General features: G+C 37.6%; 1 protein-coding gene across 1 annotated transcript; it reads left to right on the plus strand.

The window, feature by feature from the left end:
- Nucleotides 1-14486: 14486 nt before the first annotated feature.
- On the plus strand, nt 14487-19736 carry LOC110171137 (inositol hexakisphosphate kinase 2-like). Its single transcript, XM_020936826.2, has 5 exons — nt 14487-15091; nt 16901-17123; nt 17740-17924; nt 18207-18382; nt 18461-19736. The coding sequence occupies exons 1-5, from the start codon at nt 14830-14832 to the stop codon at nt 19007-19009; spliced, it is 1395 nt and encodes a 464-aa protein (XP_020792485.2). The 5' UTR covers nt 14487-14829; the 3' UTR covers nt 19010-19736.
- The last annotated feature ends 5284 nt before the right edge of the window (nt 19737-25020 follow it).

The following is a 25020-nucleotide window of genomic DNA, read 5'->3' on the forward strand; positions in this document are numbered from 1 at the left end:
TGTATTTGTATAACAGGCTGACCTTTGCCAACTAGTCTATATATTTGGAGAATACATTTTAGTTTATTATGTTTGTACTTACTTTTTGACAACTCTGAAGTTACATTGCATCCAATACCCAACTGCTCAAAATACTTCCTTAGTAGAAACTCAGTAGATTCTCACATTAGTATGAGGTTTCATTCTTTTCATATGGAAATCTTAAGTAACCTTTTTTGCAAACTTGTCCATATTACCTTTTTTTTTAACAGTTTCACTTCATGTTCAATCTAAATGATGAGTAAAAGTTTTGACCCCCATGGTGGATGCTGTTGGAGTACTTACAACTACAATACAAAATAACCTTGTATTTTCACTAGTAGCTGTAGTTAAGTGTCTAACTGTGGTTAAAATTAAAACGCTGTTAATGTTTACAACCAATACACATTCTTTATTGGAGCACAAATAGCAGAAAAGGCTTCTCAGCATTTTTCTTATAAAGCCACTGTTGTGACATAACTGAGCGTGATGCTAAATGACAAGACGAGGTTGTCTGAGGAAACAAGTGCCTTTGTTATATGGCACAAACTGAAGACAGTGGCTCCTCGGGCTGTGTATTGTAGACCCACTCTCTGGTCCTGGGCCACAGTCAGAACAGTGGAGATGTTGTGTGAGTGTGTGAGCTGTGGCCAATCTAGGGTTACATTACTGTTGTTCTTCCTCTGTTCAGCTCTGACCTTTGCTGACGCCCGGGCGCTGGCCTGCGTCAGAGAATCAAAGCTGGAATTGACTAAAGTTTGCAAATGATCAGCCTTTCTTTCTTTTCCAAGAAACTCATCGCTCCAGTTGTTCTCACTACTGTACTCTTTCATTTCAGGGCTGTGCTGGCCTATTGACCAAAATTACTTGTTTCTCAAACCAGATTTCCCCAGGACACAGGTGTCTAACTATCCCACACCTGAACCTTCACAATTTAAACATAGTTATGGTATATCATTTTCGGGAAGCGAATGTAGACATGTTCTTTTAGATTGTTAGTGATTATGGATCCGTAACAGTTAATTATGATTATAATAAACCAAAATTTGAAAAAAAGATAGAACATACTTTCCAACAGTGTCAGCTTTTGTATAAGAAAAGATTTAGAAACGTAATCTTCTACCAAATGTCCCATCATTGACTACTCACACCAGTTATGTTGAGCTCTGCATATCATATGGTTTTCCTCTGACTAACAGAGTCACTGGGCTCATGGCCGAGGGTATATGTAGTAGTTACCTAACCTGCACCACTCACAACACGTGTCTGAAAACAGCTGTAGTTAAATATGTTTGATATTTCTAACATGTGGGTGTTGAATCTGCACCTTTCTTAACAAGTGTCACAGTTCATGTGTAAATGTATAAATCATTAATTTTCTATTGGTGTGTCACAAATGGTGAGAAAATGTTTGGTGGAGTCTGAAAGTCAAGACTAGTGAAAGAGAAGATTTATTTTTCGCTCTCAGACTTGGATCCTCTATGTGGTTTGTTATATAACACCATGTTTTGAACTGTAGTAAAATGTAAATCCAATAATCTCTATACTCCTTTGGCCATAACATAAAAAAATGTATTTATAGGAATGCTTCACAGTATTAAAATAGCTAGAGACTTACTGTTTCAGTGAATTAGAAGCTGTTCCATAAATGCAATGATATCTAAATATCAAATATATTGCAAACAAATATAAAGTTAGTACTATATGTAGTAGTATGTAGTACTGTTCTACAGGTTTGTACTACATACCCATTGTGTCAATTAAACACTGTTTTTTTACATTTTTCTGCTGCAGGAATTGCTCAAGTCTTTTCACATCTATACAACAAGTTGTGAATTCCTTTAATGCAAAAAGTTCACCTATGTGGACTGTTACAGAAATGTCTACAACAGTCATGGTTCAAATAGATATTCTCATTCTGGAACATCAAATCATATATTCTTTACAAAGTTTTAAATAGATATATATATATATATATATATATATATATATATATATATATATATATATATATATATATATATATATATATATATATTTTTTTTTTTTTTTTTTTTTTTGTATCTAACAGAGAGATTTATTAATTTTTTGTTTGTTTTTGGTCTGTTTTTGCTAATACTTCAAACTCTCAGGTTAATGCCATAGTGTAACAGATATCTAATAATCTGATTGCTGTTGTTTTGTGACAGTCATTGCACACACTGCCATTAGCTCTTACATAACATTAGATGGAGGATTCCCACACATGCCCGGTTCCTGACCTGCTTGGCTTCCCCCATGCTTCCAGTATAGTGCCACTGGAAACATAATCCTTGCTGTCACATGGATGATGACAACCTGTCTTCTCACTCCAGATTTATTTGGGTCTCACTGTGTCTGTTTCTCATCTCTTTCTAGTTGCACATTCCCTCTGGCATAGCAATAGTATGACGCAAGCTTCGAGCTTACTTTTACCTTGAGTCTACATTTATTCCCCGTGTTTTGCATTCTACCAGTATTTCAAAATACCCTTTCTTCTTCCTTAAAAGATTTTTACAATAAATTGTTTGTGTTCATTCAATAGAATATAATGCAACAAATTTCATCTATGTCCTATATCTATCTATTTATCTGTCTATCTTAAATCTATCTATCAATATGTTCTTTACCATGGCCTCTTACTCTAGGGGGTATGTTTTTTTCCATCTGTCATTCAGACCCTGCTAATCTCCTAAACCTCTAATCTGAAAGCTCATATTGCACATGCTGTTTATTGCCAATTTCACATTGCTCCTTATACTGAGATATTATAGAGCTATTAGCAGGGTGCACTCTCAGATGGTTTGAAAACAGTATGAGGATATTAGAATGTTCTCAACACTTGCTTATTTTCCTTTCATGGATCTTATCAGAATAGAAACATATCAGCTGGTTCAAAGACATTGTCACATATAATTTACTTTTAGACAGGCTGGAAGTCCTTGGCTTGGTGTCAATAATTTTCTTTGAAGATGAATGAACTACCTAATGCCAGACCCTGTACATAATGCTCTAATGCTTCATCTATGTGCAGAACTCAGGGTCAGGGGCCTTCCTCTTAAAACCAAAAGAGAAAGGCTGCCAACATGGGCTGTAAAGAGGATGCAAATGAGCAACTGTTGAGGAGAGAAAGTTACACTGTGCTAGTGTCTGGTGTGAAGTATCAAGCGCTAATCCAGGCCTGGTACCAAAAGCTCTACCATGACCTTCTCAATAATTCAGGTAGTAGTCCCAGCCAACAGAGGGGACTGTGAGGGTCAGGGGTTTACCCGTGAAGCACACTGCCTCCCAGACGTGGAAAATGTGACAGGTTTAATCCTGGGATGGCGTACAATAATCACCTCAGCACTTACTTATTAGGCTGAGTGGCTGGTTGCCCTGTTTAGAGGAGAGGGGTTTGGTGAGCTGTCTAAGCCTGGTATGTATCTATTCCCCTGAATGTCTGAGTGTTTCTGTATCTTAGCCTTGCATAGAAGTGGTGGAATTTGACAGTGAGGGAGACAATGTTGCAGAGATTTTCACAGTGTGTCTAGGTTAAGCATGGAAAATAGTGAAATGATTAGTAATTAGTTAATAATAATAAATAATTAGTTCTGTATAGCCTACATATCTTACAAAAGCAACATTTCTCATTATTATTATTATTTAAAAAATGATAAAATGTTATTATAAAGTCCTAGACAAACTGTTGTCTTGAAAGTACTAGTGTTACCTCCAAACCAAAACATCACTACTGTCTATGGGCTACTGTGGGCACTGACCAGAAACAAAGGACACAGAGTAAGTGGGGCATTTGTTATTGAGCAGCCATAGATGAGTAGTTTACCTGCTGTGAGTGTGTGCCCTTGTCCCCATTCCCTTCTCACATCTAATACTCCTTTGTTCAGGGGCTTACTGGGTTTATATTTAACTCCTCTCACTATCAATGGACTGCAAGTGGCTGCGTTTGCCATCTGACTCCCCAAATCAGATTTATTCAGTGTCTATATTTCTAACACATCTCTCTACAGGTGTGATTTGTTCAGTCTTGCTTACATTAAATGTCTTTTATGCTTAAATCTGCTGCATTCAACACATGACCTTTAAAATGATTACTGAATACAGTCCATGCATAGCTGGCCACATCTTGTTTATAGCACGTACATACACATTTTGTGTCTTGATTCATTCACTGATGGTCAGGAACATGCTGTTCTCTTTCTATAGGCCTAAAGAGTGCAAGGCTGAGGGAATTCTAATTTGTGCTTGACTGAGTGCAGCTTTTGGGGTTTGGCCACTGGGGAGGTGCACTTAGCAAATTGGGTTAATGTGAAAACAAGCCAGAGGAAAGGTCAGTGACATAAATAATAATAATCATTTTATTGGCATTGCACTTAACATTTGATACCAAATCTCAAAGTGCTACAGAATAAAAATAAGGTAGCCAAGTCTGTTTTGGGAGTTTGCATAGTGTGTAGTGTTTGATCATTGTGGATCTTTATTTCTTTTATAGAGATGGGGATGCATTATTTGATTATTTTATTTTGAAAGTGTATATTAATTAACACCTGTAACAGTTCCAGTATACATGTAAAGATTATAGCGAGTGTGCTAAATTCCATCAGTTGTCTGGTTTTGGGTAGAATACTTGCAAAGATGTGCATTGTAATGTTTTTGTTGTGCACCCTTTGTAGATATTAGTTGAAGACTTTTTACAATGAAGTACTGTGCGTGTTTGTTTTTGTTTTGGTTTCAGGCTCACTGGTGATATGTATGGCCTTCAAATACTTTAAATATCTGGATCTAGGGATTTATAGTAATCATAATAATCCCACAATCTCATACCCCATATTGCATGAAAATGATCCTGTCTCTCTCCTTAACCCTGTGCAATCGTTTCTCCCTGTCTGACTGGCGCAGGTGTGATGTGCCTTGGCCAGGTCACCATAGTTACATAAGCACTGGACATATGAGCTCGTCTATAGTATACTGTTTAAGTGGTGTCTGTGCATACTAAGTGGGTGGTTTCACTGGCTAGAAAAATTTCCAGGAGTATCGAAGAGGTATTTTATTAGTAGTTTTATTATTTACTCAATATTAATTCATTCATAGTAAATATTTTCAGTAGATTTCCAAGTGCAGCGAGGTTTAATATACCCTGACCTCTATGGCCTCTTTGTTGAGTGGTTGTAATCCTAATGACTTTCACAAAATTGCAGTAAATGTATTTTTTGATTTTTATATGGTTATGAAACACATCACAAGAGGCTGAAGTATTTTTCCACTTATCCCTCTGTCCCTCTCTCTTACTCCCAGTGGCCTCAGGTGTTCCACAGTCAGGCCAAACCCATCAGTACCCTGTCAAAGTCCTTCATCAAGTCCAACTCTGGAACCCCAGCAGTGCCCTCTTTGTCTCTCTGATACAGACACCTGCCACTTCCAGCATGAGACTGTTTGGAGGCATGTTTAAATATTAGACGGAATTGATTCTTATGACCACTTATCCATGTTAGAATGCTGTTACCTGCTGTATGCTGCAGTTTTGTTTTGTTACATCCACACATATTTGAGGAATCCTTTATTATTCGTCTCTTCAAGCTCAACCCTGTTCCTTTTGTGAGATCATGAAGCGGTAATTTTCAAGTTAACTCCTAACACCTTTAACCTTTTGTTCAGTACAGCTTGGCAATTTCAGGGCTGAAATCATCTACATGATTCTAGTGTATGAAGTTTAAAAAGAGTGGAGCACTTCCTGTATTACCATATGGCATCATAAGGAGAAGTGTTTTCAGTTTGTGAGAAGAACACAGCCCAAATATCCAGGAGTTGTGTGTTAAACATGTGTGAATGAAACAAAAAACTCTGGATATGTTTTTGATGAGGAAACATTCTAGCATAGATCAAATAATAGCACAATATGGCCCCTGTAAATAGAAACAAAGCAAATATGAAAAGAGTCACTCAACAATTACTTTTACTATATCCATCTTTTTGCATGATCTAGCAATGAATCCCTTTATAATGTAATTGAAAAGTATACAATATGTGAAATGGTGGAGCAGGAACAGCATTAATACAGCATATGTGCAGTTGCTGCTGGGCACATTTTCAGAATAAAGTGCATGTTTTTTCAGATAAGAGCTGTTATTTGGGGCGAGATTGAGGCTTGAATGTTGCCTTGACACAGACTAAAAACGAGGGCTGCATTAGAGCTCCAAAAGGTTCAGATTTTTAGAGGGGTGGTCTCATCTGTAATCCCCTGACATGTGCTTTCCTGCTCACGTGCACTCACTGGCACTGCACTGCAGATCTGTCTGTGGCACACAAGCACTGGGCTTCTAGCAGAGTCCATACTTGTATAAACAGCCAGCATCTCCCTAGGTCTATAGGCACACTATCTGATGCCAAGGCTTCTATAAGGTCCCATCTGTGCCTCACCTAGTAGAGGGATCTGTAAGATCTACTCTGGTAGCCTACATGTGCCCAAGGTAGGCTAACAGTTAACTATTAAAAAATATATATAGATAAGTATGCATGTGCATTTTAAGTATTGATTAGAAATACAAAATCTTGTTTATATTTTTTATATTTACTGGTTATTATGTGGTTCATTCAACTTTACCCAATCTCTCAAATAGAGTATACTGTTTTAGTACAACTCAAAGAGCCTTATTTTTCTCAAAATTACAAACACGTTCCAGTTGTAGTGGTAACACGTGCACAAGACTGTATTTGTACTGAACTTCCCTTTAGGAAAGATCTAAAAGCATGCTCCCTCCACTTAGTGTCCTTTTTGGGAATGAAATTGCTTGCCCCATTTCTGTCAGTCTGGGGCAGAAATATGCTCTTGTAGAGCTTGTGTCTCAGTGGAGCTATACAAGGTTCTGGTGTTGTGTTGATGTGAGCACCACTCTATAGCATATGATAAGACTGAAAGCAGAATGTTGAATGAAGAGGTGAGTGTATATTTAGCCTTATACTGTATATCTGTGTGTAAACACATGCAGGGCACAGTACTGTCACAGCATGTGCTGAAGTTACTAGTAAGTATGCTTTATTAACAGAAAGGTTGAGGTGAGTGAGAAGTTAGATCAGACCATTTATTAAGATGAGATCTCCTCATCTGAGTTGAATGTAAACTGAACACTGTGAGAGTACAAATACATGGGCCCGGTCAAGCAGAAGTAAACAACAAGGCCAAAAATTCAAGTTAATGCATCTGATATAAAAATGTATTGAACAGATACATGTACTCTAGTTTATGAAACTGTTTACCTTTTTTCTGTACCATTTTTGGTTCTAAAGTTACATACGTTTTAAACAGACCATGTATGAAACATGGAACAAAAATTATTTCCCAAATTTCAAAGACCTGCAAATCATGTCAATAAATGGATGTATTTCATCATATCTTGTGTTATTCCATCTTTGAACTGTTGATGAAGGTAAAAAAAAGTATTTAAAATGATAAAAATTTGCTTGGAAGGACTGGCATATTTTATAGAAATATTTTCCTTTCATTTTGAAGTAATATTAAAGTATTCGGAAGAAAACAGCTGACAAATTGTGTAAAATCATGCACCTTCTACTTGCTTGAACAATTTTTGCTCCGTTACTTTTCCCTCCGTTACCATGACCTTTCTTAATAAAAAAATCTCATTACTCAAAAAGTAAGACTTTTTTCAACCTAATCTTGTACCATATGGTAGAAAACTATATGAAGCAAATATTCAAACCAGTTTGTTAAGGATATGTAAGTGAGAACCAAGAGTTATCACTGTTTGGATTTATTGCCCAAAAAGTGCTGCATATTTCATTCCCTCTGTTGCCGACATGAGTTTTTCAATTTTTTGTCAACAACTTGAAAGAATATCACAGGTTTAACTTGACCCTGTTGGAGTGTAACTCTTTCCTACATTCTGATACTTTACTTATTTCATTAGTCCCTCTAGTTTCTGAATAAGAGACATTTGAATGTCAAAAATCTGCCCGTTTCCCTTCATTACCGCTTGACTGGACACACATGTTGCACAGATACAGTAGAAATGCCTCTATTTTCAACCACAAACAGGAGGCCCAGTCCCAGTGGAGATTCTGTTGTGGTGCTTATAAAGTCATGGCCAGGATTGTGAGTGTTGTTGACATACAGATATGTTGAGGGTCCTATCTACATGGTATTAATAGAACTGGGCACCATCACATAGTTAGGCGTATGACTGGTACCGCATGATACTGATAAGTCAACATGGACCACAGAACAAGGATTAAGCAAGAATTAAGAGATGATGGGAGAGAGTTTCTAAATACAATGTTTTAAATTTATTGTTTTAGAGAGAGGTTGGATTCACATTTTTCTCTTAATACATTTTTCTGGAAATGTTTCTGTTTTCATCTGCTTCCTCAATACAACTCCAAAAATGTTGGTAACTTGTTTCTTTTCATTAGCTTTTTTAGTGTTCCAACACATTTGTCTGTTCTGAGAAGTTGATGTGATAAAACCTATTAATGATAATATTAAAATTATAGCTATTCATATCCATAACATTTTTAAATTGTCAGCAATTAAAAAAATTATCGTGATTGATAGAATCAAAATATAAATTTCAATATCAGCTCATGCCTACTCTGTGTGCGAAACAAGGCCCTTTGCCCCTTCAGCTGCAGCGTAGAAATGCAGACAAAACATCAGAGAGGTTTGATAATACAGGGCCAAAGGCCTGTCTGTGCCTTTCAGTCATTATCATTTATATGACTGCTGGCCATCTTGTAAATGTTTATGTGATGCTGGGTAGTTAGTTACAGAAGGTGGTTACTTGATTATCAGATCTGGGCTATGTTTTTTCAATGTTTTAACAATGATATAAACAACAATCCATTAATGAATAGTGTTTTCTAGAATAGCACAATTAGCTGAAGAGGCCTCGATAGATCCCTATCATCTGATAAAGGGTTTATGATCTAATAGCATGTGAATCCTGTCTGGTTTGTGTTAATGGACTGCAGCCATCTGATTGTGAGGAGAAGCGACAGTTTAAGTGCATGGTGAGCCAAAAAGCCAAGAAGTGTGACGTCCACAGTTCTAGATCTTGTCCACTATAAGCCTCATTAGTACTGGCTTCATTCAGTGATTCAATTTCCACTCAACAAGTGTTGACCTGGAGTAGCGACGTATCCTTATTTAGCCAAAAGAACTCACCCATTTGTATTTTATTTGGCATAGTCTTTTAGATTGGATTGATTACTTTCAACTCTCTGTAGAGAAACATTCAAGATCCACTCAGCCCAACAATTCTTTTTCTTTCATACCTAATATTAACCTGAATCCACTCTCACTTCTGTACTCCTAGCATTCATGGGTCTCTGTCATGCCCTGTTTCCTGTGCCTCTGTGTTCTGAAATGTTGTACTGTACGTCACTGTTCAGTAAGCCCCAGTGTCAGACAGGAAGCAGCTCCACAATGGAGACTTTTATACTTGACTTAATGTATACAGTTTTGTGTCTAAAACTTGTCATGATTTAATGTTGATTTCATAGATAAATTATGATCAGAAAGTTCTTTCTTAAATTTTTAACCTGCAGATAAATTCTCCAATCATATTCACAATATCACAATAACTTGGATTAATGAAATTTGCATCAATGTGCAATAACACACCAAAGAGGTCACACGAAAAGCTACACATGTATAGATGACTCATGAAGTCTTGACATATGCAGGCAGCGAGTTGGTGCTTTCCAACAGAAGCCAATGGATTTTTGTCTTTGCTATGATCTTTATTAGACTTGCAAATTAAACATAGAGCCAGCCTTGGTTAAAATGATCTCCTTGATGGAATGAATGGCTTGTCTCAGGTATTTTTAGTCAGAGCTGGGTGACCTACGAGGATCTTGTTTCTGGGTTGGTCTGAGGTGAGGTGATCAGTGTGGAACGCAAGCCTATAGTACACAGGTGCACCCAGTGTTTTTCCACTGAGTTTAGCCAGAGCTCCTACCTGTCTGTCTGGAGTCAGGCATCGTTTGGGCATCTCATCTGGAGTTAATGAGGATACAGTATTTACGAGCTCATATGTGTTTGAACTTTTGCCGACCTGGATGTTCAACAATTAATGGACTGGTTTGATGATTTCTATCCAGGCTTTCTCAGTCACAAAAAGATCCAGCTCATCCCACTTTGGACAATAACTGGAATTTCAGCACTGGCAATGGGACACTCCAGATAATGTCATGCTTCAACTTTTATGAATAGGGTCTGTATTGGGGCTGTTAAAGTTGATGTGGAAATGCCTTAAACAGGACAGACGCTGATTACAAATATTGATACATTTAATGTGAAATGTGACAGTTATTTTGGTATAGGCATATTGAGATATTGTCTGTATTGTGTGCCATATATTGTATCGACCTGCCCGAATATATACCTAATTTGTATACTAAATACCTCACCTATACTTGGCTAAGTCTGTCCTCTCTTTGCCCTTCAAATTCTCCCTATGTAAACATCTTCTTGCCCTAATCCAAATGCCCACACAAGGAGAGATGCTAGCCCCTCATTATTGCCCTCTGTCCCCTCCCTCACAGGCCAGGCTCCAGGAGGTTTCTCTTAATAGTGTCAGATGAGTTGGCCACATGCGTGGCATAGCTAAACGTGCTGCTAAGCCCTCCAGAGGTGCCGGCACACAGTTAAATGAGACATCCAACTCCCTGTCTATTTACTTCACCTGCAGTGGAACCGTCCTCTGATCTCTGTCACTTTGTTGAGACACTTCACTAATTACTGTAGGATAAGAGCTTGCCATGGGAGAAAACATTATCAGGTTATACTACTTTCATCATAGTTATTTTGTAGTTATCCATGGGATTCCCAATGATGAAAAATGTTATACTGTTTCAAGAGAAATTAACAATTTAAATAATTTAAACCTATAATAGGAAGCTGTAGCCCATGAATAGTAATACCAAATATTTGAACATACAGGCTTGCAAAATGCAAACGCATAGAGATTATAAAAGTAAAGAACCTTGACCTACACTTACCATTCACAGTAGTGGTGAAGAAAAACAATTAGTCAATCTGCTTTCTTGATGAACCTTGTTATTAGTAGATTAAAATCAGGCCTGTTCCTTAACTAGGCTGGGAGTGCTTTGATGTCTTAGCTACTGATGCTAGCTGCTCATTTGTCCTTCCTCTCTCATGTTGTGTTTAAAAGTTTAAGATGACAGCATGTTTGTTTGTGTCTGACAGAGGCCCCAGCAGCAGGTGAAAGCTCTGCCAAAGACCGCACGCTATTTATACCGAGATTACTCTTTTCGGTTCCATTTTACTATGTCTTCCTCTTTTGTTTGCAGCATGATACTTTATGTGTGTTTGCAATTAAAAGATAGAGAAATAATTCAGTGAAAAACATTTTTTTAGATGGTGACACCTCAAAAAAAAGTTACACAGTGCTTTAATACATTGATTTTATAATAGATCCATCAGTTCCCCTTGTTAGTTTAGCAGCTAGAGACATTCACCTTGTTTCTTTCACCTGCTGGGGGTATATACGGTGGGGCATATAGGCTTCCTGATGTCTATAACATCCCAGTCAATAGTGTCCTAAATTTGCTTCTTCTTTTTTCATTAGCTATAATTATCATAGTAAGTCATGGTCCAGACTGGTATGGTAACACTGGCCCAAAACATGACTAAAATTCCATCCATCCATTTTCTTACACTTATCCGGGGCCGGGTCGCTGGAGCAGCAGTCTAAGCAGGGACTTGCAGACTTCCCTTTGGCCAAGACAAACAAGGGACATCGTTCTTCCAGTGTGTCCTGGATCTTCCCTGGGCCTACTCCATAGGGATATGCCCTCCTAAGGGAGTTGTCCAGGAGACATCTGTTCCAGCATCAGCAGCTCTACTCTGAGCTTCTTCCCTGTGACTGAGGTCCTCAGCCTATTTCTAAGGGAGTGCCCAGCCATCTTGTGAGGGAAACTCTTGTCCTTTCAGTCATTGCCCAAAGGTGATTATTAGATTTGATATAGATATATCATGATACCATCTTGTATCAAAGCATGTGCAGCATAGGGTACTTACAAGTTATGCAGGTATAGGTTTAGTGCAAGCAAGGCTATTTTTACTTGTTTGTCATGGCCTATTTTTCCTGTAGTGTTCCAAGAGACAGGATTAGAGAGATTAGAGTGAGGCTTCAGACAGTGTTCAATGCATTTATCCATAGCTAGCTGCCAACTGTGAGCATGCACATGGAAACACATGAGAAATATGTGTGTATGAAATATATCTCAAAATTCACATTATGCAACATACACATAGCCAACAAAGCAAGCTTAAAACAAGGCTTCTTAATTCTTACTTGTGTGTAAAAATATATTTACATGTCAGAAACAAATTAAGGAAATCACAGAATTTTGTACACTATTCGATCAACATATTATAACATTAACTTGTAACATGTTAAGGGCATAAGTTTCCTGAACTATTGGCAGATGATGTTGTATAGTCATCATAATACACTGGCCAATTTGCTGTCTGTCAAACCATGTTTGGTGATCAAGCTTGTTTGTATTTGCAATAACAGAGATTTAATCCGTGTCACGAAGGGCTGGGACAGTGCAAGATCAGATTTATAGTATCCCCTGTAGCTACAGAATCCTCCTCAGTGATTATTGCACCAAACCTCATCACACACCCAGCATTCACAACAACTACTGTAACTACCTCATACCTCAGCAACTGGAAAACAAAGTGTTGTTGATGTTCTTGTTGACTGAACAATTTTCTGGACATTATTTTTGCATCTTTGTTTAAATCCATGTTATTTGACTGTTTGATTGATGATGATTTATTGAATTTTCTGAATTTGATGTGTTTTGTTACTTTTACAGGTATTTTACAAAGCATGTTGCCTTAATAACATATATACACATGATAAATATAACATACACACACACATATATATATATATATATATATATATATATATATATATATATATATATATATATATATATATATATATATAAATAAATGTGTTTCTCACCTTCCACGGTGGTAGGTCTCTCTCTATATATATATACACATGATAAATTTTACATCACTGAACACTTTACATCTAATAAAAAAATTAAAATATTGGTGATGACACAGTAATTATATATGTAGGTTTATATAATATTGGTTTGATACAAATTGTCACAAAATGTCACAAAAATGAAACAAGTTGCAGTATTTTTGGAATAAGTGATGTAGAAACCCAAACACAACACAAAATTGACAATGGGGAAATTGAGATATATATCAACATATATATATAGTTGACCACAAAATCAGCTGGGCACAACACATTGCAAATGTTCTATGGAAAATGTCCAGCAGCATTGCAATTACAGGTAAATCCATTCTTCAAGACAACAAATCTCTGTCCATTATATATTGTTTCCTCATTATTTAATACATTAGTTATGGTGTGGAAGTTTTGGGGTTTTGTTTAACAGGAGTAATATAGAGCCATTGTTCAAATTACAGAAAAAAGGCATTAAGAATCCTAAACAATACTGGCTACGGAGAACATACAACTCGCATTTCATAAATTCCAAATTGTTCAAATTTGAGAACTTGGCCAAATTAAACACCCTACATGTACAAGGCAAGACAAAACATGTTACCTAAGAACATCCAGTCTTTGTTTAGAAACAGAGAAGGGTATACATTGAGAGAAGTATTGATTTATTTATTTTTTTAAAGTGTATCCGTACAACTATGAAGAAAATTTGTATTTCAAGGTGTGGTGTTGACCTCGCGAATGCTTCAGACAAAAGTGTAAAAGCCTGCAGTAAGTTCAAGGAATTTAAAAGAACACTCAAATTATTTATGTTAAAAATATGCAGATCATGAGAAATTGGCAAGTTAATTGAACTGAATATTGTTGCATTGTATATTTCTGTGCTTTTGTGAATCATTTACTATATACTAGTCTTGTATTGCTGTTGTCACATGTACAAATATTCTATATTCTAAATCATGTTTAAATACTGAGGACATAGCACGCAAAGTAGCTAACTACTAAATCCTGAAATATGGAGTATAAATACATAACTTCTACCTACTCCTTTTGTGCCCTTCAGCTGTGCACTTGAATATAAGTGCACTTACTGTAATAAACTACAAATAAACTACAAATCTGTCATTCTTACTACAAATAAATAAGTAATAAAATTCTCATAATGTTGTGATGCCTTTGCTTTGGTAAGAGTCAGTTGAAAAAGCAGCTGAGCGAGGTTTTCTCTCTCCACTCTCTCCACTCTCTCTCTCTATGTCTTTGTTTGCTTGCTCATTTGCCTTTGAGGGTTACCACCCAACAACCTGATTTTACAGCTGCTGATTGGCCAGTCGCTTGTGAAGGGGGCGGGCTAAGTTTGTGGTTTAGAGAGCGCTTTACCAGTGGAGAGCCAGCTCTGTGCTGTCACTTAGCCCCAGACTGCGGCATAGACACAAGTCAGACCTGTTTCTGTTTCACTTGCACCTGACTGCATTCTAACAATGCCTTTGCACAAATATGCATTTTGTCTACTGCCACCAAGTGAATCATAGGACTAGGAAGCTGTATTATAAACCAAACTGAGGCTGTTTTATTGTTTCCTCCCTCCTGTTTTGTTTTTGAGCAGCACATGAAGGAGACTACCATCACTTTGACCAGAAGAGACTTCAAGAGATCTTGGTGCACAGAACTGCTTGGTGAGTCTGCATTGCTGGGGCAGGTCGTGTGCAGCTAGTTAGACTAATGCCCGTGACACAGTGGTCCGGACCAGAGGAGGATGAGTCCGGCCGGGGAGGCTCAGGCTCTGGAGGCCATAGAGGCAGAGAAGAAGAAAAAGCAGCAACATCAGCAGCAGTTACAGGCCCAGAGCTACATGGAGAAAGGGGTGATGCTTGAGCCCTTCGTACACCAGGTGGGGGGTCACTCCTGTGTGCTGCGATTTGGGGACCAGACCATTTGCAAGCCCCTCATTCCACGTGAGCACCAGTTTTACAAAAGCCTGCCTGCTGCCATGAGGAGGTTCACCCCACAGTACAGAGGTAAGCTCTAGGTGTTTGTGTGCTTGGTGTGTTTCTATGAAACGGATGGTTGTGTGTGACTTTGCAAAGAGATGAGACCTTTTTTTTTTTTTTTTTTTTTTTTGGATTGCTCTGTTCCTTTGCTTTTTCTTCACATTTCACACTACTGTTCTCTTTTGGAATTTAAACTAGCATGTTGTAGCAAATGTTACTACAAGAGAGCTTACTGTAGAAATGTGTATTGTTTTGTTTTGTTTTTAATCAACCAGGATGCGTACATTGAGGATATATTTGAAATCTAAAGAATGTTGCCTTGAGCACATAGTGGAAGTTGCATACACACCACACCCATCAAAAAAACTGAAACATTTGGGCAAATACTTGAGGTGGCATCTATATCTTCCCAAATCTCCTCTGCCAAACCACATGTCCTCTGACAAAGTTATATAATATTATATACAGTAGGCACATTTCCTTTGTTTCTCTATCACAAGTAAAAGGTGAGACAAAGCAGAAGCCTGATGAAGCTACACTACCCACAGTCCATCTTTTTACTGGAGGTTCCAAAAACACCAACAGCCAACAGCACGCCCACACACTATTAAAAAAAATCAATTCTCAATAAATATTCACCTGTGGAAATGTATGCATTAGTAGGATTGCTTTTCTCCCAAATTGCAACCAAATAGAAGTGACAGTGGATATACCTCATTGTAGTGTCTTTAAAGTCAAAAGGTTTTATCTGATCCTGTATAATGATTTCAATAGCACCATCCATTAAAAAATACATTTGGATTTTACAGATATTTTAAAATGTGTTTTATTTGTTCCTCAGGCACAAGAAGTGTTTTGATAATTTATAAACTCAATAATTCAGGTTACAATATAATCATGAGACAAAATCATGAGAGTAGGAAAAATAAGTTATTTTTATTTATCACGATATTGTTGTTGTGAGTTTGATTATCTAAATCTTGTCACTTGTAAGAGTGATATAAATGTATTAGACAATGATAGTAGAAGAAACTTGTGAATTGTAATGTTTATTCTAAAAATAATATTGATACTAAAGTTTTATATCCCACATCTCAACTTGTTGTCTACATTAAAACAGATGTCTAAGTTGTCTGCATCAAAACAGAGCTTCCCCTTGAGCTGAAATACTAAAACCTTGTAGAAACAAACATCAACATATTTTATTACATGCTTATGCCATTTTATTTTGCATTTCATTCTATTTAAGTGATATATATATAATGCTGTAGATAATTCTATAGTTTTGTTTACAATTATGTGATAATTAAACAGGCTACAAATATTTTGGTATGTCGTATTAACCAAGCTTGTAATAAAACACATACTTTACTGTTAAAGCTCTGTGTCTTTTGTGTCTAAATTGAATTTTGTATGTTGAAAACTATTAACACATGAAGATGTTATTCCTTTGCCTGAAACGTTCCACAGTATTGCAATGAATACCTTAATCTTCATGGAGACACTTGTTGATGCAACCAAGTTATCGATGTGCATAGAAGCAAACCTGCTCACCTAAAGAAAACTTGTTTTTTCACAAAAACACATAATTGAATAAATGCTAGATAGATACATTGCCAGATAATGCCAAACTGTGGAACATTCCAGTCAAAACAATAACATCTCCATGGAGTCTGGTGGTGCCAAGTTCCATCATGCATCTTTAACAATATTAGGGTGTTTGTTTGTTTTGAAGGGATGGAAAAAGCTTTTTCAACAATAATAATAATAATCCATAGTTTTGTCTCATTTGCACTCTGCTGCACTGTTGTGACTTGAGATTTGTATGTGCCTCAGGTGTGGTGTCTGTGAGCTTTGAGGAGGATCATGAAGGGAACCTCTGTCTTTTTGCATACCCCCTGCGCAGCGACCCCACCGACCTAGAGAACAAAGACCCCTTGACCGATAATGAGCCCAAGACTAAAATAGTTAAACTGAGCAAAAAGATGGCTTCCTCGCTGCTTATGGACAGTGAAAACTACAAAGATCACCGTCCTACTTGCAAAGATAAAGAAAAAAGGTAAGAGACAGCAAGCAAAAATCTGTTGTGTCTGTCGATTGTCTTAGTTTGATAAACAAATACCGTATATATGCTTTGAAAGAGTTGACTACACATTGATTACACATACGCCTAAATCTGTATATAACCTATAACTTCAAGCAAACAGACTCTAAATACTGCGAGAGACTGATCCTGATGCTTGGTTGTCAGAGGATGGGTCACAGTCTTAGTTATGTAACTGACCCTGTACACAACACACACACACACACTAAACCCTTGTAATGTCTAGAATCATGCACATATATAGTACACTATATGAAGATGAAGTATTATGAAGTATCTTTTGTGATCTCTATGTCCCCAGGGTGAGTGAAGTAAACTGAAGACATGTTGGGGGTAGAACACATACACAGAAAACACACACAAATATAACTCTTACAGGAAAAATGAAATGAGTCATCAGCCCATCTCAATGCAAGACATGAAAAAACTAAATTAATTTTGATCAGTTAAAATGGAAATTTGGTTGATTAAATCATTCAGCACACAACCAATGGTGAAGGAGTACTCTTTGAGGAGTCATAATTAAAGTATATTTCTTATAGTAAATAGTAGTTTGCCTTGTCTTCCTCAGTGCCCATAAACTACAAGAGGAGGTGGAGCGGGACTGGCTTCAGCAGGCCGAGGTGCTACACTATCGTTTGGAGTGTAGCCACACTAACGCGACCCCACAGCTAAAGCACAACCCCTGGAGCCTCAAGTGCCACCAGCAGCATCTGCAGAGGATGAAGGAGAACGCCAAGCATCGCAACCAGTACAGTATCCTTTCACCACAGGGTCAAAGCTTTCACTTTGTACATGTATTCTTTACTACTTTATTTTGTCATTTGACGGTGTTTGTCTTTATAACTGAGTAGAATTAATTCAAGTCAGACAGATGGAAATAGATAGAATTCAATTATGTCCAATTTATCATCACTTCACTTTAGAAGACATGCAATTTTCTGTTATGGAAAAGAAAACTTGTCAAAATAACTGTTAAACAAACACCAGTGTGAATGCAGTGTGGTTCTGTCATTCTTCCTTGACTCTGTTTCTCAGAATTCATTTTGTTAGAAAATCTAACATGGAGGCACACAGTTCCATGTGTGTTGGACTTGAAGATGGGCACCAGGCAGCACGGGGATGATGCTTCAGAGGAGAAGAAAGCTATGCAGATCCGCAAATGTCAGCAAAGTACATCAGCCTTGATAGGGGTCCGGCTCTGTGGTATGCAGGTAGGCTAAACGCGACACCCAATATTTTAAGATCCTCAGTGCACCTCAGTGGTTAACTGTATATGCCCCTGTTTGCAGGTATACCAGCCTGACACTGGTCAGCTAATGTTTATGAACAAATACCATGGGCGCAAGCTTACCCTGAGCAGCTTCAAAGAGGCCCTGTTCCAGTTCTTCTACAGTGGCCGGCGTCTGAGGCATGAGCTGCTGTCTCCTGTGCTGCGGAGGCTCTGTGACATGAAGACCACTCTTGAAGACTGTGAATCCTACCGCTTTTTCTCCAGCTCCCTGCTCATCATCTACGATGGGGCAGCCCACGTGGAGCAGATGCACAGACGCACTGAGGATAGACTGTCAGAGGAGGAGGACGATGACGAAGAGGTGCATGTTCAAAATGAGGAGTACAAAGAGGCGCAGGCCGGGGCGCTAAGCTTTGCGTCTACTGAAACCTCCAGCACTAGCCACAATGTAGACGTGAGGATGATAGACTTTGCCCACACAACTTGTAAACATTACGGCGAAGACAGTGTGGTTCATGAGGGACAAGATAGTGGCTACATTTTTGGTCTCCAGAATCTAATAACAATCATATCAGAACTGGAGGACCATAGCACAAACCAAGACTGAGACTTTCCAAGGCACAAAAGGGAGGACCAGACTTTAAAAAGCAGCTGACTGGTTGGGTGTTGGAAAGCTTTGCAGCTGTTCTTGGTGTATTTCTTTCATTTGTGCATTTCTGGGATGTATGAAGCCAATAAGGCAGCAGTTTCGTTGTTGTCAGAATGTTTGATGCCTGTTGCTGATAAGGTCTGGATGCAGCAGAAATACTTTTTTGTGTGTCTGAATCTAATCAAACGGTATGGCTGTGTGCGCATTAATACACTTTATTGTCCTGCATAGTGAAGGGAAATTCACAAAACGAGATCCACTGTGGAGTATCCCATTGTAGTGGTTTGAAATGCACCAAGTCTTGGCCTTAATAGAAAGATTTTTATTTGTCAAAAATCAGTGCAGCTTTAAAGTTATTAGTGTGGATGCAGCCTACATATTTTGCACAAAGCACATTCAGGGTGAGTGTGTGTTAAACAGGGCTTTCTAAGGGAGCAAGAATTGTATTTGCAATGTTGTGTGACAAGATGCAAGTTTGGGTGTGGCTCATTCATCTGTCCATATAGAGAATATAATGATATAGAAATATAAAATGTATACATTATTTATTTGACATGATTCATAATAGAATAAAAGAGAAAAAGAAGCAAATGGAGCGTACTACATTCCATGTTATTAATGTTACAATAATGATATTAATAAATATTGTTATTTGACATGTTTGGATACCTCTATCTTATCTGTGCTGTCCACAGTTTGTTGGTGGATATATAAAGATTTGGTTGTATGATTTTTGACTTCCTGTGTGTTCATTTTTTCTAATATTAAGTGATGAGATGATGATAAAGATAATCTAATAAAGACAAAATACAACTGCTACTTTCAAACAGACATTGTCTGGGTTTCTCTATGGTGAATATGGATGTGGCAGAAGATGATTAATAAAACCAATTATCGACATATTTATCTTATTCTATGAACTGTACCTCCTGCGAAATGTGTACCATACAATGTACAAGTATTGACTTATTTTGTCACTTACATCCCATAGACTCATAGTATTTTCATTTTCAATTATTTTGATGTTTTAAAGCTTCAGGATCTTTGTGCAGATGGTTTGACTGTGCAGTGCCAGTTAACAGATTACCCTGTGATGAAATAAGAATTACATGATATAAGGGGAAGCAAGACTCAGCATGGAAGCCCACTCAGAGCACCTGCTGTGGGCACTTGCCAAGTCCAAGGCCTGCTGTTTACATTCTCCAGCACAACTGAACATAACATCATCTCATCAAGTGTTCCCCAGTCAGCCATCCAGCACACAGAGGAGCTTTAATGAGGACAGACTGTCACATGAGAACTAAACTGTGGCCAGAAAGACAACTCAAGTTTCAAGGACTTCCTAATACTGAGAACAATCTTGCCATAAATCACACTGAAAACCCCAAAAGAAACAGTAGAAGTTGGTTTGCTATGACATACAATAACAAAACTGTACTTGTTATTCAGTCAAGAGGAAAGTATTAGACCTACTTATCCAGTCAAAAATCACTGTAGATTCATCAGATACACATAACTGATTAGGCTGATTAAGAGATTTGGCTGATATCAACCCAAACTACTCAAAACCAGTGTTGGGTGTGAAGGCTTACACTGATGTAACTACTTTTTTCGGGTAAAAACAGTGTAAGGCGCACAGAGTGTCGCGCCACCTTCACTTCAAGCCTTTCCTGGCCAACCTAGAGCACTGCACGGCCTCGGAGGAAGTGCGCTTGACGGCGACAACTGGGAAAAGGTCCCTCGAGGAGATCCTCCCGCATCCAGCAGTTATCCCTTGCCCGCCGAGTTGAATGAATTGTTTACCTCTCTTCTTGAACTCTCTCTTCAAAGTTCTTTTCAACTTTCCCTTACGGTGTCGACTATCGGTCTCTTGCCGGTATTTAGGCCTAGCCTAGATGGAGTTTACCACCAAGCTACCAAAGTAACAAGAAACGTAAAAAGTTACTTTCTAACTAAGTAAAGTATGGGATTACCTTTTTAAAGAAAAACGAGCAAACACGACTTTTTAAAAGTAATTTCTCTAACACTGCTCAAAACACTAAACCGTTCAATTCATGCTAAAAAGAATTTAATCAAATTGTAATGTTTTAGTCCTATGAAGTGTTGGTATGGGGACAATATATTAGCTCCTCCCTATGTCCTGTACACTAGTCTGCCCCAATAAGCACATCATCCAGTGAGTGCTGTGAACCATGTCTTGACGTCAACATAATCCAACATTGACTGAGCACATAGACACCAAACCAGCAGTAGTAGTGGAGGCATAGTATACAATTTATGATTATGGCAGAAAGAATATTTCTTGGCAGCTGTACAAAGAAACTGGAAATATCCTGAGATATGTCTTTGTAATCCCTTGTGGCTTCTTCTGTTCTGATTCACCACCACAAATGACTTCACTCTAAAAACATTTGACAACATTTTTTTCATTTTCTCTTTTGATACAATGTTCCTATTTCTCTCTTTATTTGAAAGAAACAGACAGTCCTTCAACAATATTCTTACCTAAACAAGTCAAACATAAACACGTCAGTGTGTGGGTATGTGAAAACCTAGACCTCTCAAGATGATCTGAACAGTGTGCCATATATGCAGTAGAATATGAAAAGCTGTTTTCCAAGGTGTAATGGTGAAAATGGTGACTTCTCAAATCTTTCATATATGATAAGAGCATGAATGGCACGGCTGTAATCCATTGCTTTCTAAATCTATGAAATGCCAGTCAAATATTCAGATTTACTGATGTGCCTATATATAAACCAGGATGGATGCAGGATGAAGAGGATAAGCTGTACTGGGAGGTGGCGGGGGGTGGGAACTGATGTTACGCAACAGCCTGAGGGTCAGTGGTCTGCTTTTAACCATCACAATGATCCCATTCTGTCACCAAAGCAATCTGTCTCTGCATAAGCACTTTAATGGCTATCTTTATAGGACATCAAGATTCCTTTCAAATTTTTTGTATGTTTGTATGTCTATTTATTTCTGTTTGCATGATAAATCTGTGCAGTTTCCATATGACTGAATTGTGAACCATAGACTAAACATCAATAAACCTTAATGATACTCTGCAAATGCCTCTCATTTATACCTACATCTATTTTTTTTACTTTGTAAATTATAAACTAATACAAATTTATATTATCATCAGAACCATCAAAGCACCAATTTAGGTGATGAATGCAGGGCTATGTAATGTTCTACATGAAATAAACATGCTCTTTGGGGCCCTTGCTGTCTCCTTTACCTCATGAAGGACCATTACACAAGACCAGTTCAAATCACTATGGCAACAGCACTAAAATGTCATGTAGAGTACTGAGCCACTTGAGATACCCCACCCCCCATAATTTGCCCCCACCATCCAAATATTCATGGTTATATACTGTTGTGGCCAATCATTCTTTTAAATTCCCTCATCACCTGGCATCCCACGGCTTAACTGTTGGCGAGTATCTGTCCCCAAGTGAATATTAGCCAATAACCCAGATGCATTTTAATCTTAACTAAAGCCCTTAGAGCCCAACTTCCATGCTCCTACCAGTTGTGTTTAATGGGAGTTGCTGAAGTCAGGTGGTGGAAAAAGTACTCAATTTTGTTACTTAAGTAAAAGTACAGATACTAAATACTCAAGTAAAAGTATCGCATCAAAAAAGTAAAAGTATTAAAGTACCCATTTAAAAATGTTCTTCAAAAGTAAAAAGTATTTTGTGCAGGTTTTGGTATCTAATAAAGATTCAAATGTAGTGGTTCTGATACAGATTCGTACAGTATTCGATTCAACAGAAACAGTTTTTCCTGATTCTGGCCCTCAGGCTTTTCAGCAGGTCTCAAATTATAGTAAAAAAATACTTGTACTTTTCAGTCCTGTTCAAAAATGTAGTTAAGTAGAAAGTACAGATACCTGCTCCCACATGTAATGTGAGAGTAAAAACTATCCAATCTACTTAAGTAAAATACAGACACCTAAAGTTTATACTTTATACTACTTTTACTTTTTTATGTTCTACCACTGCTTAAGCTCATGCCATGCCTCATATCAGATATCTATTCTGTTGTTTATCGTCATGGTTATGTTTATGGTCTTAGGTGTGCATTAAAATCCCATTCGACAAATAAGGTAGGTAACAAAAAATCATGAGCCAATTTTATTTCAAAATGGTTCTAACAAATGAGCTTGTGATTATACTCTCACTGTGCAAATATTACTAACTTTAAGTGGAAGCAGTACACTTTTAAGTGATAACAAATCAGCATAAATGTCTAGGCCTGGAAACAGAACAATACTTTATTTGTAGCCCTCTTGTATTTTGAGAATCATTATCTGTTATACAATTTTGTGAACAAGCATGCTTTGAATCTGTCTGCCCCTGGCTCTGAGTAAAGTACAAGTGCTCCCAGATTGCACTGAGCCACATCTCTCTGTAAGCTCTGTAACTGGTCCTTGGATTCAGCATGTGGCTTCGGCATGGTTTTATCATTCAATATTAAATGCTATTTTGAAACCATAATACAGTATACAGCTTTTGAAATATAGCCCCCTAAGTTTATTTATATTACTTACTTACAGTTACTCTGACAGCACATTCTTAAATATACTGATTTTAACTGTGTTTTAATCAAATTGATAGTTCAACAAAAGTTTAGGCATTTTAAACATGTAGCCAACACACTACATTTTTAAAAATATTATTAATATGTTAATATACAGAACACATGACATGACAAATAGGATGCCAGGGGGAGACATAAATGAAAAAAAAAAAAAAACTGAAACAGTGCCACTGTTACACTGCACAAAGGTATTCATAGATATACAACTTTCATATGCCAAAATAGCTTTTTTGTTTACGCTGTTAGAAATAGTAGATAAGTAGAATTCTAATTGCTTAATTAAAACAGGAAAAAACAAAGAAGTAGTGATGGGCGAATGGAGCCTCGTGAAGCATTGACACCTCAGTCGCAATTAGAGATGGGCATTCGATGAAATTTTCTTAATAGATCGTCGGAAGAATTAACGATCGATTATCGATAAATCATTAACGTTTTTATATTCAAATGATCATCATTATTATTACTATCTGCACTACTAATCTGCATAAATAAATTCAACTTTACGACATATAAACTATGACCGCTCTAGAGCCACATCAGCCCGTTTGACCTTATAATGTGTTTAATTCAGTTTGCGCAACTCTCACAGAAACAAAACTTAAAACCACATCTCTAATTTGCATAAACTAAGCGAAGATAAAACTACAGCTCTTGTGTCGCTGATGTGGTTCAACTTCTGTTGGATTAAAAGACATGACTCAATGGAATACGGGGGTGGGAGGTGGGGACTCATCATTGTGCGACTCTCACCTGGCAAAGCTTTTTCCCTCTGGACACCGACACATTTGTGCTGCTTTGTACACTGTGCACATGGACTCACACTTGTCCCGAACGCAACGGAAAGTGTAGGATTTCTTGTACAATTCATCGTTAAATGTACCTTTGTGCTTCGGTACGTTGCAGACTGACCCACTGTTTGTGTCTCGCTCCTTCTGATGCAGAGACACATGTACAGACCCGTTTAGTCACGCTACGCACAGTAACCTACATTTGGGTTGTCAATTAAAATTAACGTAATCGATGAAATTCTTAATGATCAATTATCGATTAATCGACTAATCATGCCCATCCCTAGTCGCGATATTGTCTCAAATGGTTCGACGTGTCTGAGGCCTCGGAGAAACACTGACCGCACGCAGGTGTCTCAGCATAGATGAAGTACTGTTAATGCAGAACAAACACCGTAAACAAACAACAATAATAATAAGGATGATTTAAAATAATGTGTAAAGAGCAACATAAATAGCTGCTGTAAATAAGAAAATAGCTTACCATTTTAGGTGGAATTAGATCAAAGTGATACCAAACCATGGATCACTTTTTTCCACTTGTAGATGCCATCGAAAATGAAACAA

This window comes from Boleophthalmus pectinirostris, unplaced genomic scaffold, assembly GCF_026225935.1.
Source record: "Boleophthalmus pectinirostris isolate CB_2022bp ecotype Guang Dong unplaced genomic scaffold, ASM2622593v1 HiC_scaffold_3, whole genome shotgun sequence".
NCBI lineage: Eukaryota > Metazoa > Chordata > Actinopteri > Gobiiformes > Gobiidae > Boleophthalmus > Boleophthalmus pectinirostris.